The 15,605-nt window shown below is 40.3% G+C and overlaps 1 protein-coding gene across 2 annotated transcripts in view; it reads left to right on the top strand.

Moving 5' to 3' along the window:
• The window catches only part of LOC133459579 (ephrin type-B receptor 4a-like), a 67,191-nt gene that overhangs the window by 26,547 nt on the left and 25,039 nt on the right, over positions 1-15,605 (top strand). For both annotated transcript variants that reach the window (XM_061739669.1, XM_061739668.1), the window contains 3 exons: positions 4,762-4,832; positions 8,898-9,179; positions 11,199-11,589. In XM_061739669.1, coding sequence (XP_061595653.1) covers positions 4,762-4,832; positions 8,898-9,179; positions 11,199-11,589 — 744 coding nt within the window. The remainder of the gene's footprint in view (positions 1-4,761; positions 4,833-8,897; positions 9,180-11,198; positions 11,590-15,605) is intronic.

The raw sequence follows: 15,605 nt of genomic DNA, 5'->3' as shown, positions 1-15,605 counted from the left end.
TGCACCTTAATCAGCTTCTGAGCACAGAAACAAGTGTCCTTCTAGAACAGGGGTCGGCAACCCGCGGCTCTAGAGCCGCATGCAGCTCTTTAGCGCCGCCCTAGTGGCTCCTGGAGCTTTTTCAAAAATGTTTGACCTTTTTTTCTTCTTTTTTTCTTTTTTCCTTTTTTTTCTCTTTTTTCTTTTTCTTTTTTCTTTTTTTCTTTCTTTTTTTTCTCTTCTTTTTCCCCTTTTTTTCTCTTTTTCTTTTTTCTTTTCCTTTTTAATCTCGACATTTCGACTTTTTTCTCTAAATTTGGACTTTTTTTCTCGACATTTCGCCCTTTACCATGACATTTCGACTTTTTTCTCAAAATTGTAATAAAACATTCATCTTGATATTTCGACTTTTTTCTCGACATTTCGACTTTTGTCTCAAGATTGTACTTCAACATTAATCTTGACATTTCGACTTTTTTCTCAAAATTTCAACTTTTTTCTCGACATTTCGACCTTTTTCTTAACATTTCGACTTTTTTCTCGAAGTGGCATAATGAAAAAAAAATCTTCCCCCAGTTCTAACTAATATAGAAACATGCATTTCGTCTTTTTTCTCGACATTTCGACTACTTCCTCAAAATTTTCACTATTTCCTTGACATTTCGACTTTTTTCTCGAAATTTTGACTTTTTTCTCGACATTTCGACTTTTTTCTTGACATTTCGCCTTTCACCATTTGCCTTCATTCTAAAGCTGATACAAGACTTCATTTTTTGCGGCTCCAGACATTTTAGTTTTTTGTGTTTTTGGTCCAATATGGCTCTAAAACATTTTGGGTTGCCGTCCGCTCTTCTAGAAGATGGAGACAGGGCTCTACTCTGTCAGTCTCAGTTTGCTCAAAGTGTCTTTCTCTAAATGAAACTGTAGTGAGCTCAATGCAAACTAAAAGCAGGAAAGCTGAACTCTGTTACCCAATTATCCTCGTTATCCGCCTCTCTGCTTTCTCTTTACTCTGGCCTTGTTCTCCTCGATGGTTGTTGTATAGCTGGTGGGCTTCTGTGGTTTTGAAGTGGAAGAGGCTTCAAGGTGTGCGTGTTATTGTAAAAGAACCTCACAGAGAGAGTCAAAGGAGAGGAAGCAGGCATACAAAGGTAGAAGTCAGTGATTAGTGGCGTGTGTGCCTTTTACCTCTCAGATGGATGCAATGACAGACCTGCAGCATATGCAACCCGGTGATTAGTGACTCCGTGTCTTTACTTTGGTGCGCAGCGAGCATGAGGCAGCTCGCCCGGATGACAGGAGAAGGAACAAGTCACAGAGGTGGAATGCAGAGAGGAAGATTTAAGTCATTCTTCTGTGTGGCAGCAACAGGAGTTGAGAAGGGAATAAATTCAGCTTTTGCACTGCTCTTGGCAAAATATATTAAATTGACACAAGCAATGGTGGGTGTTGAGGGAACCTTCAAAAACAAAAATGATGGGTTGCAGGAAGATCTGAAGGCCCAAATGTTTCTAGAAGACACTGCATATTGTTTGCTTTAAACCCTTCCTCTTTTGCCTGTTAATTAGTTTTCATTTGAAATTATGCATGCTATGTAAGCAAATGAACACGTTTATTGAAAAGGGTATTTCAGATATCACTAAAGGTGTGATCCACTTCAGTACCATTAATTCATCTCAGTAATATGCTTACAGGACTGTCTCAGAAAATTAGAATATTGTGATAAAGTCCTTTATTTTCTGTAATGCAAAAATGTCATACATTCTGGATTCATTACAAATCAACTGAAATATTGCAAGCCTTTTATTATTTTAATATTGCTGATCATGGCTTACAGCTTAAGAAAACTCAAATATCCTATCTCAAAAAATTAGAATATTCTGGGAATCTTAATCTTAAACTGTAAACCATAATCAGCAATATTAAAATAATAAAAGGCTTGCAATATTTCAGTTGATTTGTAATGAATCCAGAATGTATGACATTTTTGTTTTTTTAATTGCATTAGGGAAAATAAAGAACTTTATCACAATATTCTAATTTTCTGAGACAGTCCTGTATTTATTGGCAGAACATGGGCTGTAATTTCATTTATTTTAAACAGTTAAAAAAAAGAGAAGGCCAATTCTCTCCCTCTTTAGCCCCAGCAGACAGATTTACACGTGTAATATCCACATTGGCCTTTACGTTTGTGTTGGGTCCAGCCCTGGAGGCGTCGTTGCTGGACCTCCCTGCATGCAGCCGTATCTCTGCCTGATCTTTACCCACACTTAGTTACATTAGCGTTAAACAGTGCATGTCTCTGGCCGGCTACAGCTTTAACTGCCAAATTTATCTCAGCAGGAAGCACAAGTCTCTTTCTACTGCATCTATGTTGTTCCTTTCCTGTGTAGGTCACATGGATGTTGTTCAGTAAGGGCTAAATATGATTGCCTCTCTCTTCACAGTGGATCAAAGAGATTAGTAAAGTGTAGGCGTTGCAGCTATTTTTGTGAAATACTACAAGTGTTGGTGTAGAGCAGCGTCGTGCAAAACCTATTCCAAGAGCATGAGGAGTCCCTGACAGTATTCCTGTCTTTTAACATGCAAGTCAATAAAATCCTTCTGTTATTAAGGGGAAATAAAAGTAAAAGGGGAAATCCTGTTAGAAAAACACAGTAAACATACGTTTTGCTGACTTAAGCAGCTTCATTTATCACACTGATGGTGGTAGGCATCAATTTACACAACGTGGCTTGAAAAATATATTGGATGTAAGTATTTTTCTTTACTGAAGTTGCTATAATGATTCTTTTTAATTATTATCATTACTGATTAATCTATCATTTTGGTAATAAATGCTGTTGCCCATCCAATATTTAGAGTGAAGCATCATTATAATTTATGAATAAAGGAAGAAACTCTTCTCCAAAGTTTAATTAAAATTAAGAAAGCTGGCAAAATAAATGAATGAATAACTGTGAATCTAATATTAGACTTTTTTGGTATGGTTTTCCTATTCATTTCATTTTACTATGTGAAGCACTGCTAAAATCAATCAATATGATGGAAAAAGTGTTTGCTTTAATTATCCAGTAGAAACTGAAAGTGGGTCAAAATCAATCAGGAAAACTGGGTTTATTCATTTATTTTTTTCTCCACTACTGTGTGCGTGCGTGCGTGCGTGCGTGCGTGCGTGCGTGCGTGCGTGCGTGCGTGCGTGCGTGCGTGCGTGCGTGCGTGCGTGCGTGCGTGCGTGCGTGCGTGCGTGCGTGCGTGCGTGCGTGCGTGCGTGCGTGCGTGCGTGCGTGCGTGCGTGCGTGCGTGCGTGCGTGCGTGCGTGCGTGCGTGCGTGCGTGCGTGCGAGACACCAGAAACAGAAAATCATCAATGCACAATATCACACGCACTTAATTGGGAGCTGCACAATGTACACCGGAAAAACAAAATAAATAAATCAAAAACCAGAATGGATATTTTTACATATATGTTGCTTTTCTTAGTTTATCCAACGCTTTCTCCAAATAGCAGCAAGTGCAAATACTTTATAATCAAAAATCCATTTGAGTCTCTCAGCATCGCTTACCCACATCAAATCCAAATTCTTACACCTATCAAATAATTTCTGACGCAGCTCATGATGCAGAGGACAATAAAATAGAAAATGGAACTCATTTTCAATGTCATTAATGTCACAGTAAGGACAAATCCTCTCTTCTTCTGGGACCCCTCGATAACGTCCTGTCTCAAAGTGCAGAGGCAAAGATTCCACAACGGATTTGGACACATAGTGATCATTGTCTTTTAGATAACGAGGCACAAACATACTTTTTACAGCTATAACAACTTTTTATCATACTAAATATTCTTAATTTTGGTTTATACAACATGTCCTGTGTGTGTGTGTGTGCGCGTGTTTGCGTGTGGGGTGTGTATGAGGCTAGGAGATGCTGACTTAACTGCTGAAGCTAATATGCGCGTCTAATTCAACAAAGCACCTTCATAACGTCAACACTGAACCTGCTGCAGCCTCTGCTCCCGCACCGAGCCTTTCATGGAGCTGCTGCTGTTCATGGAGGCAACATTAAATCTTTTTTATTGGTGAAAGCGAACTGCCCGGCCCTCTGAAATGGGCTTCATCAGGGAGCAGGGCGGTTTCCAGCGGCCCGCCCGTGACAGACCCATCAGCCCACCAGGAAGTGCAAGTCACAGTGAATAAATCATGTAGGGGAAGAAAAAAGATGACCAGAAGTCCCCTCACCTGAACTACTACCGTCCCTCAGGCCGCACGGCGTCCTGGGTTTTATTGGGACACTGAATCATAGCAGAGCCGCTCCGCTTGTTTTGGAACTGGCAGCTTCACTCTCAGAAGATTATAAAAATCAATTATACTGTGATCAGAACGTCTTAAATCTTAGCGTGTGTGTGTGTGTGTGTGTGTTTGCTTTTGTATCTTTGTAAGTCTGGTCGATTCTACTGCTGTGTTTGTCCCTGGTCTCCCCGGACAAAAGCAGGTTTGCTGCGACCACAGTCCTGGCGCGTTGATGGGAACAGAGACATGGGGGAATAAAAGCAAACATTAGAGGAAAGACAATTTTAGTGCAGTGGGAATGTTCTGTGTAGATGTAATTGACTGGTGAAACTCTATCTTCTACCCTAATCCCAGTATAAGCCAGGGCTCATACAAGTCAGACTTCTTGGGACTTGAAACGTGTTCACTATGTCATTTTGAATCAATTTGCGCGTTTCTCTGAATATAAATGAGTTTCATAGATTCATACTGCTTTTTTTTTTCTTCCACAGAAGTCCTTATGAACACTAAAACAGAGACGTCTGATCTCAGATGGACCATCTTCTCACTTGCCAGATCGGAGGTATGTAACCCCATCACTGGGTTATCTTTATTCCTAACATAAACTGAGAAGTGACTGCAGACACTTTGCTTCCAGCTGTTCCTTTGTTACTTTGGCTATAAACAAATTCCTTATATGGTATGCGGCAAAAACGCTGGGCCGAATGTGCCATTAAAGTATATTGAAAGCAGATGCTTTGATATATCCTATCAGCCTTGGCTTCCAAGTGACTGGCGGCCACACAATTTAGGATCCTGCAGCCAGAAAAAGACATATTTGTAATTTGATCAAGTGAAGAGTGGTTGCAGGGGTATTTCTGCTAGCAGCGCTCGGTCACCAGAAAAGCTCAACTTACTGATTTCTCAGATGGAAAACAGTTCCATCGATACTGGCAGAGGGATTTCTCTGGGGCTGAAAAGTAATACTCACCAAAACGTGTCTTTTGCTTTTGATTAAGATGCAAAGGGAGCCAGGCTGGCAACACAGACATTACCGTTTGAAGCAGCTTATCAAAAGCTTTATGTTGTCACAAACCTGGTTGTGTTGTGTGTGTTTTTTTTTTCCTTTTTTTTTAATGTGAACTCTACTCAAAAGAGTACAGAACAGTGATTTAGTCAATGATGACATGTGGCGGTGGAGAGATGCCATGAGCTGGCTGCATCAAAACGAGAAGAGAAAATGCTGACAGTGAGGGATTTTATATGGTCCTGTCTGTGTTTTTAGCAGCAGGAGGCAATGTTACCATTATTATATAAAGTGGATATCCAACCAGTAGGGATGGGCGGTATGGACTAAAAAATGTATCACGATAATTTCTGGCATTTATCCCCATAACGATAAAAAAAATACCAATTCAACTCCACCTTTGTAACTATAAATCTATCTCGCTCTCAGATCCGCCATGTTTGTTACACAAAAAACGTCATCAACGGGAATTTTTCTTTCTTTCTTTCTTTCTTTCTTTCTTTCTTTCTTTCTTTCTTTCTTTCTTTCTTTCTTTCTTTCTTTCTTTCTTTCTTTCTTTCTTTCTTTCTTTCTTTCTTTCTTTCTTTCTTTCTTTCTTTCTTTCTTTCTTTCTTTCTTTCTTTATGGCTCATTTCCTCCTTCCTTCCTTCCTTCCTTCCTTCCTTGCTTCCTTCCTCCATCTTCCTCCCTTCCTCCCTTCCTTCCTTCCTTCCTTCCTTCTTTCCTCCATCTTCCTCCCTTCCTTCCTTCTTTCCTCCATCTTCCTTCCTTCCTTCCTTCCTTCCTTCCTTCCTTCCTTCCTTCCTTCCTTCCTTCCTTCTTTCCTCCATCTTCCTCCCTTCCTCCCTTCCTTCCTTCTTTCCTCCATCTTCCTTCCTTCCTTCCTTCCTTCCTTCCTTCCTTCCTTCCTTCCTTCCTTTCTTCCTTCCTCCATCTTCCTTCCTTCCTGCTTCCTTCCCTCTTCCTTCTTTCCTTCCTTCCTTCCTTCCTTCCTTCCTTCCTTCCTTCCTTTCTTCCTTCCTCCATCTTCCTTCCTTCCTGCTTCCTTCCTTCCTTCCTTCTTTCCTTCCTTCCTTCCTTCCTTCCTTCCTTCCTTCCTTCCTTCCTTCCTTCCTTCTTTCCTCCATCTTCCTCCCTTCCTCCCTTCCTTCCTTCTTTCCTCCATCTTCCTTCCTTCCTTCCTTCCTTCCTTCCTTCCTTCCTTCCTTCCTTCCTTCCTTCCTTCCTTCCTTTCTTCCTTCCTCCATCTTCCTTCCTTCCTGCTTCCTTCCTTCCTTCCTTCTTTCCTTCCTTCCTTCCTTCCTTCCTTCCTTCCTTCCTTCCTTCCTTCCTTCCTTTCTTCCTTCCTCCATCTTCTTTCCTTCCTGCTTCCTTCCTTCCTTCCTTCCTTCCTTCCTTCCTTCCTTCCTTCCTTCCTTCCTTCCTTCCTTCCTTCCTTCCTTCCTTCACGTACGTTGTGCGTGGATTTAACACAGAACCATAAATCAGCTTTACACAAAAACATCATCAACGGGAATTTATCGTTTTTACCGCGAAATGACAAATTCTTATCGTGGGGAATTTTTTTGACGGTATATCGTGAACGGTAAAATATCGCCCATTCCTACCAACCAGATATTAATTTATGGCTTCTTAGTTTTAGTGAAAGTTGAATGTTTGTGTTTGATGCTAGCTGTAGTTTGCTGAATAATTCATATCAAAGAAATATAATATTCATACTTGAATGTTCTCCATACGCAGCTCATCTCGTGTGTGAAAGTAGTGCCATTTACACTGGTTACTCCAAAGTCAGTTTTTGATCTTAAGATGAATTAATGTTATCGCCTCCGGAATGTAATGGGTCACAAATATGTGGTTTTAACATATGAAATGTTATTTAAAGAAAACACAACTCATGTCTCTGAATGGGGGGATTAAGCAGAGGACGGTGTGAATGTGAAGAGACTTTTCACAGAGCTGATTGATTTGGAGGTTGTATTATGAGTAAGAGTTCAAATTAAATGAAAGCAATTATGTTTTTTTTACATATGTTACATACAGCAAGTCATGTCCCATTTAATGTCTGAGTCACTCTGGTTTTTATCTTTTAAAAACACGTCTACCAATGGTTTCTGTCAAATCAGTGTGGTCCCATGGACGTTGTTGTTGTTCATCACAAACAGCATTTTGTCTACAGATATAGCTCCCTACAGAGTGTTTATTTTTTCAGATTAGGAGGGAAATTCTCCTTTCAGATGATTCAGACCGGGCTCTGAGTGCTGCGCTGCTCTCTAATTCAGTCAGACCAGTATTCTGCCTTCCTGCAGACATGTGCAAATGGATTTTTAAAGATTTACATATTTACATAACTGAATTTCTGAGCCTCAAGTTCAGCAAATCTGCTAAATTTTGCCCCCCAGTATATTCATTTCCTGCTTGTTCCCTTCTCCTGGGAACACAGTGATGGGGAATATGTTTGCTGTTGACTCAGAAGTCAAACGTTAAAGCATTTTTCAGTTGTATTTTGCTCCTGAACGACGGCAGATTTTTTCAGTGGTGAATTTTCACCTCGTGCACGTTTTGCAATTGTATTTGAGCGTTTGAGGGGATGAGGCGGCGTCTCTGTCAGATGTTGTGTGCAGTAGTGTGCCTTGTTTGACAAGTGACACTTGGATTCCCACTAGCTGTGCTGCAGCTCAGTGGGAGGAATGATTTAACAACTCAGCTTCACATTTGGGCTGGATCAAAATCCACAGCAGGCAAGATCTGTCCCACGGGCCTCTGACAGGTGTGGCATGGCAAACACCAGAGAAACAATTGCAGTATTATTAATATAGTATTATTTTTATGACTGATGAGGATTTTAATATTTAATTTCATTTTCATTTTCATTTTATTCTTTATTTCATTCAAAAAATAAAACAAACAATTCAATACAAATACAAACACAAATGTTCATAAATTGTGAATGAAAAGGGAGTAGAAAGAAGAAGAATCTTATCTAATCTGCCCCTTTTTCCAAGAAATAAATTCACAAATAACATAAATTAAAAATTTAAAAAACAACTAAGTAAATAAAAAACAAAAAAAAATAAAATTACCGCCATCTATGGGTATGTCAATCAAACTTAACTAACATATTTCATTATATTTACTTAACATACAGTCTTTAATTGTTCTTTTGAATGTAATTTTTGATTTGGATTCTTTGTTTTCTTTATTCAGATTGTTCCATAAACTGATTCTTTTCACAGAAACACAACGTTCCATCAATTTAGTCCTGAATCTTTTTTTTTTAAATCTCTGTTCCTTTTAAATTATACTTGCTTTCTATTTTTTCAAATCTTTTCTGAATGTTGATTGGTTGAAGTTTTTTTATGAGCTTTAAACATAATTTGCAGAATACTATAGTCTACTAGTTCATGAAATTTCAACAATTTTAACTGAAGTATATATATATATATATATATATATATATATATATATATATATAATAGGACCAGTTATATATATTTTTTTATCCATGTGATTGCCTTTACAAGTGAATTAAATATATAAAATGTGCTCTGTGCTCACAAGTTTTCTGGGTCAGATGTCTTTTTAATGTGCAGTCTGACAAGCCTTTGTTCTCTTCCCTGTCAGTGGGAGGAAGTGAGTGGTTTGGATGAGGAGAACAACAGCGTGAGGACCTATCAGATCTGCCAAACAGACAGTTCCTCCAGCCACTGGCTCCGCAGCGGCTTCATCCAGAGACAAGGAGCCTCTCAGGTGTACGTGGAGCTCCGGTTCACCATGATGGAGTGTTCCTCCCGGAGCACGCACCACCGCAGCTGCAAGGAGACCTTCAACCTCTACTACTACCAGGCCGACGCCAACGAGGCCACGGCCAACTACCCGCCCTGGATGGAGAACCCATACACCAAGGTATATTTTAGTATTATTATTATTATTAAAGCACTTTGTTACTTCTGTTTGTGTGAGGAATAGGAATGGGTGATATTTTACCGTTCACGATAAACCGTCAAAAAAATTCCCCACGGTAAGAATTTGTCATCTCACGGTAAAAATGATAAATTCCCATTGATGACGTTTTTGTGTAAAGCTGATTTATAGTTCTGCATTAAATCCATGCACAACGTACGTGAAGGAAGGAAGGAAGGAAGGAAGGAAGGAAGGAAGGAAGGAAGGAAGGAAGGAAGGAAGGAAGGAAGGAAGGAAGGAAGGAAGGAAGGAAGGAAGGAAGGAAGGAAGGAAGGAAGGAAGGAAGGAAGGAAGGAAGGAAGGAAGGAAGGATAGAAATGAGAAAGAAAGAAAGAAAGAAAGAAAGAAAGAAAGAAAGAAAGAAAGAAAGAAAGAAAGAAAGAAAGAAAGAAAGAAAGAAAGAAAGAAAGAAAGAAAGAAAGAAAGAATTCCCGTTGATGACGTTTTTTGTGTAACAAACATGGCGGATCTGAGAACGAGGAGGTTGAGTCATTCCAGTTTTGCAGTACAGGTGTACTAATTTAATTGTTTTTTATTAATTCAATTTAATTGGTGTAGTTTAGTAGCATTTAGTATCTTTTAGAGCAGTGATTTGGGGGCTCCAAAGACTGAATGTGGTGATAGATTTATAGTTAAAAAGGTGGAGTTGAATTGGTATTTCTTTTATCGTCATTTTTATCGTTATTGGGATAAATGCCAGAAATTATCGTGATACATTTTTTAGTCCATACCGCCCATCCCTAGTGAGGAAATGCCCTCCATTTCCATGATTAATCAATGCGCCCACATCGATGCCTTTAATTGGCTTCTTTGAGCAAACAACAATTGTCCTCAGTGACAACAACTTAAATATTTTTTTGAATTTTCCATTAAATATGACAAAGAAAAATGCAAAGATCTTCCTGCTTGAAAAGCTGTAATTAGAGAATGTTCTGCTTTTATTCATGAAAAGACTAAAATGATAGATCACAATTGAATGACTGAAAGCAGGTTTCCTTCCCACTGAGGGTAAAAGTTGAAATGTAATATTTTAGCACAAATGCAATGACAAACTAAACAGCAGTCGCTTAATAAAAAACAGTTTTTTGAGTCCTTCAATATTAGTTACCCTAACTTCGGAAAAGTGGATTAAAGCTAAATTAAACTTTATACTCTCAGAATAATCATCAGAACAAAAATGAGGCATCGATGAAAAAAGTCCATTCCTGTCACTGTCCATTTCTACATCTTTAAAGCAAGAGAGCCTTTAGATAGACATGTTCACATATCAAAAGTATTTGCTTTTTCTGTTATCTTCTGAGTGATCACTGTGTATCGTAAATAGCTGCTGAGAGTTTTCCAAAGCACACACGCTTTTAGATTGATTTTTCTCCCTCCAGTGTACAGTTGGCTTGCTTTATTTATATTTCAGGGTCAAAATTGGTTTGCAGAGAATAAAAACTAAATTACATCTGATCACTTTCATTTCATGTCCAAATTAGGTTCCCACCTTCCTCCTGGGAGGAGGGAATGTTTTCAAAGCTCCCCTCATCCATTCAGTCTATTTCGCAACCTGAATGGTTTCCTAATATTTATCTCATGGCTTTTCACATAGTTTATGACTATAGCACTCTTCAGAATCATGATGTCAAAGGAGGATCATCCCCTCATCAAAAACTGGTGCTTGTCGCCATGGTTACATCATGTAATGTTGACTGATGAAATGTTCACAGTGATGAATTGCTGAGAGTTTCAGGTCAGGCAGATTGAGGATTGAAGTTTACTGTAGCATGTGGGAAACGGCGGTTTCCAGAAGGTAGTGAGTCAATCTAAAAAAACCACAGTGGTATGTTTTGGGAAATATTAAAGCAAGTAAAGCATGTGGTACGTGCTAAATTACAACTCTGGACAGCTTTAAAGGTCTGCACTGAGATCTGGAATTTGTCCATTACATAATAGCGGCTCTCTTTCTTCCTGTCGTAGGTGGACACAGTGGCTGCAGACTTTCTCCTGAGGAAGGGCGGGGAGAGGAAGTTTAATGTGAAGACCCTAAGGCTGGGCCCTCTGACCAAGAGAGGGTTCTACTTGGCCTTTCAGGCTCAGGGCGCCTGCATGGCCCTGCTGTCTGTCAGGGTGTTCTTCAAGAAGTGTCCTCCCCTGATCAGCGCTCTCTCCTCCTTCCCCGAAACCGTCCCCCGTTACCTGGTGCAGGAGGCCCAGGGGGCGTGCGTGGAGCACGCTGCTCAGCAGGGGCCCCGGCCCCGGCCCCCGAAGCTCTTCTGTGGGGAAGACGGCCAGTGGGTGGGGCAGCCCACCACCTCCTGCGCCTGCCTGCCGGGATTTCAACCAGCAGAGGCACAGACACGCTGCACAGGTAATAATAATAATAATAATAATAATAATAATAATAATAATAATAATAATAATAATAATAATAATAATAATAATAATTAAAGCTGCAAGCAGCGATGAACGGGCCCTCGCACTCATGGCCACCCCCCTCCCCACTGGGTTTCTAGGTCAATAATACTATAAAAAATGCCTTTGCTGTTCACAAAAAACTCAACTTATCATCATAAGCATATCAGAAATGACACCATCCACGACTCTCTATGTCAAACCATTCAAAAGTTATGGCAGAAAATAGGAACTATGAAATATCGACCAATCAGATGAAGGGGGGGCGCGCTTTTTGGCGTCTATCGTAACGCTTTTGACTGAGAAAAGTAATGCCCATCATCGCAGGATGGATACGCACATTTTGATGTATAACACACCTGGGTGCACGTTGCGGTTCGGGCCGCATTAACGGCCAAAGAAATGGCATAAATTGCGCCAAAATTACACAATTAATTCAAAATGGCCGACTTCCTGTTCCGTTTCGGCCATGGCGCCAAGAGACTTTTCTTTAAGTTGCGACATGATACAGGTGTGTACCGATTTTTGTGCATGTACGTCAAACCGTATTGTGGGGCTTGAGGCACAAAGTTTTCTAGGGGGAGCTGTTGAGCCATTAGGCCACGCCCATTAATGCAAACCAATTAAATATCAAACTTTTCGCCGGGCCTGGCTTGCAAAATTTGGTGCACGTTTAGGGGGAAAAAAGGCCCTCATTTCGTCGGAAGAAAAATAAAAACGAGGAAAATAAAAACAACATCTCCTACATATACATGACCAAATATTCGGGTTAGAAAAGGAGTAACCAAGGGGTCATTTTCTGTTTTTTAGCAAATTCTGGTTATTCAAAGGGGTTATTGGTGTTAACATGGCCGTGTGCAACCGGGTTATTGCTAATATTCCGGTTAGAAAAGGGTTATTGATGCATGGAAACGTAGTCTGTCTGTTTTATGTCTGTGGGGAGAGAGTTGCAGAGTCTGGGCGCCGAGCATTCAGTTGCTCGGCCACCCATGGTGCTGAGTTGTGAAGTGGGAATGTTGAGAAGTCAGGTACTGTATGTAGAGAGACCACATCCAGAGGGGCTGCAGAGCAGCACGTCAGAACAAGAACAACAATGGGAAGGAGAGGGTGGGGCTTAAATGAGGGTTGAAATGTTTCGGAGGAAATGAGAGAGCAAGGAAGGTAATGAGGCAGGGGAACGATGGCGACACAGCGGGGACGGAGAGAGAGGCCCGCAGGAGCAGAACTTACCTCACAGAGAAAGAAGAGGGTCAAAGGCCCACCGTGTCGACAGCTTATGGTTCCATTCAGTTCAATTCAATTGTATTTATATAGCTATTTCAACAGAAGTTGTCTCTAGGATCTTTCCAGAGACCAGAACATAAACCCCCGAGCAATTATTACATAAACAATGGCAGGTAGAAACTCTCCTAGTGGGAGAAAACCCTAAACCAAACAGTGGCAAGAAAAACTCCCCTTTAGGAGGGAAGAAAGCTGGACCAGGACCTGGATCATAAGGAGGGACCCTCCTGCTGAAGACCAGACTGGGGGGGTCGGGGTGGCGGGGGGACGTAGGCCAGGATGTCAGCAACCACACAGCAGACATCCACAGAGACATGTGGAAGCAGCAGTGGGATGATCAGAGGGGGGACTGCAGGTCAGCACCCAGCTCCTGAAGCTCCGGCCTGCAAACATGGATGGAAGAGAAAAAGGGGACAAACTACAAGAACGATGGACAAAAAGGATGGCAATGAGACACTTATCACAAATAAAAATGGGAGTTCAGCTCAGACAAGAGGAGGAGTTTTGGACTGTAGAGGTGAAGGGAGCGAAACGGGGGTGGGGGTGCCGGTTAAATATCGCATCAGTTTGAGAACATCAAAGGAAAAACACACACACACAAAGAGGAAGAGGCAGAATTATTCTCTCATGAACTGTGCAGCAGCAGCACTGTCTAATGAGTCCAATTAACATGCCTTGTGCACAAACACTCTCATTGTACACACACACACACACACACACACACACACACACACACACATACACTAACCTCGTCACGCCAGTGCAGACATGTTGAGCTCTTACAACAAAGAATCACAAAAATGAATGCCACAATTTTACTGCAAAATATGGCTTCATCTGTCTGCGTTTGAAGGCAGGATTCAGTTTGATCTCAGCGGGGAACATGATGATTTCATTTAAGGAAAGAAAAAAACAACTTTGCATTACACTGCTAGTGGAGTGCCATTTCCAGCGTTCTGTCACCGAGGAGAGCTGCGAGGAAAAACATTCACCAGGCTGGGAGAGGAAATGGCCTACCTGGGGGATCGGACAGTTAATTTGCTTTATGGACTGGCCATTTAAAAAAATAGCTATAAAATATATATATATATATATATATATATATATACATATACATATATATATACATATATATATATATATGTATATATATATATACATACATACAACTGACTTGTAGTAGTACTTGTCAGTTTAGAATTAGATACATTTTGTTGTTATACTATTATCTGTCAGAGACAAAGCATTCAGTTTCTGGACCAGATGCAACGATCTGTTGTGAAAGTTTTGAGTGCTGTAAAGATGATATAGTAAGTTAACCCAATAATCAATCCAAGTTACACATGAACTTGGATTGATTATTTAGGACACATTTGCAATATATTCAATTAACAGTGACTGTGATGTCAAGGTGCGTGCTCAAAAGTCCTCGGGTTAGCAGCTCCATCAGCTACAGTAGTTTGAGCAGGCCGCACTAGTCACAACTTTCTCATGTGGAAAATTCCTGCAGCAAACTGTCAGTCAGCGAAGTGTTGACCCTGTGAAACGTGTCAGTTTACACTCTAACAATGTGACAATTGGTGTGAAAGCTTATTGTTTTAATCCCCCTTCTCTGCAGCTGTGCTGTGACTGCCACGCCGAGCACGGACTGCTCGGCGTGGCAGTCACACGCTGCATGTGGCGACTTAGTGGCAGCTTTTTGCATGTTTGCATGCAGGACAAATGTCAGAATGTTGTGTAGCCAAGGCGGGCGTGGTTTCAAGCCGCAGCTGCAGTTATCAACCGTTATCACGAGTATTGTTTTGGGGATTAATGGTTTAAGCTGTTTAAAACATAGAAATCCAGAATCATCTTCCATGTATGTAGTAGTTATGTAGCCAGTACTCGATATGAGTTGGGATGGCATCTCCCCTGAAATAAAAACGGTCCAAATCATCCCCCCTGTAAAACTGCCATCCCCCCTTTCCATCCCTTATGTCGTTTCATCAATGAATGTGGTTTTACTGCTATTTCAACATTTAGAGTCATCACCAGAAAATTAACACCAGAAAAATAACTTATTTGACAATTTTCACCTGTTTCAAGATAGTAGATTTTCACTTGAAATAAGTAGGAAAATCTGCCAGTGGGACAAGATTTATCTTCTCATTACAAGCAAAAAAATCTTGTTCCACCGGCAGATTCTTCTACTTATTTCAAGTGAAAATCTACTTGAAACAGGTGAAAATGGTTGTTTTTTCCAGTGATGAGTCTTGTTTTAAGTGTAATGAGATTTTTTTACTAAAATGAGACATTTTAACTAGAAATAAGACAAATATTCTTGTTAAGACTTTGAGTTTTTGCAGTGATCCATTTTACTTATCCTGTGAAGGACAGAGTCATATTGATAAGTTCAGAAAAGTGTTTTTTATTGTTGTGTTTTGATGTATTTGATGTAAGCCCAGTGGATATTCAAAGCTTACAGAAGGCTGCATTTAACTGCTGCTATGTCATTCCTGCAGTATTTCTGCAGGTGTTTTGGTCACTGCTATTATTTGTAATATATTATATTATTTGTAATCAGCACAAATTATCGGTCCCCATATAATAAAATCCAGCATCCCCCCCTGATTCTTTTTTTACAACTCGAGTACTGTATGTAGCGGTTTGACCAGATTGTTGTCCATTGCTTTTCTGTCAGTCAACTAATTG

The sequence above is a fragment of the Cololabis saira genome, chromosome 14 (assembly GCF_033807715.1).
Source record: "Cololabis saira isolate AMF1-May2022 chromosome 14, fColSai1.1, whole genome shotgun sequence".
Classification (NCBI taxonomy): domain Eukaryota; kingdom Metazoa; phylum Chordata; class Actinopteri; order Beloniformes; family Belonidae; genus Cololabis; species Cololabis saira.
The sequence above is the reverse complement of the archived record's forward strand: the minus strand, read 5'-3'. Positions and strand labels throughout refer to the sequence as shown.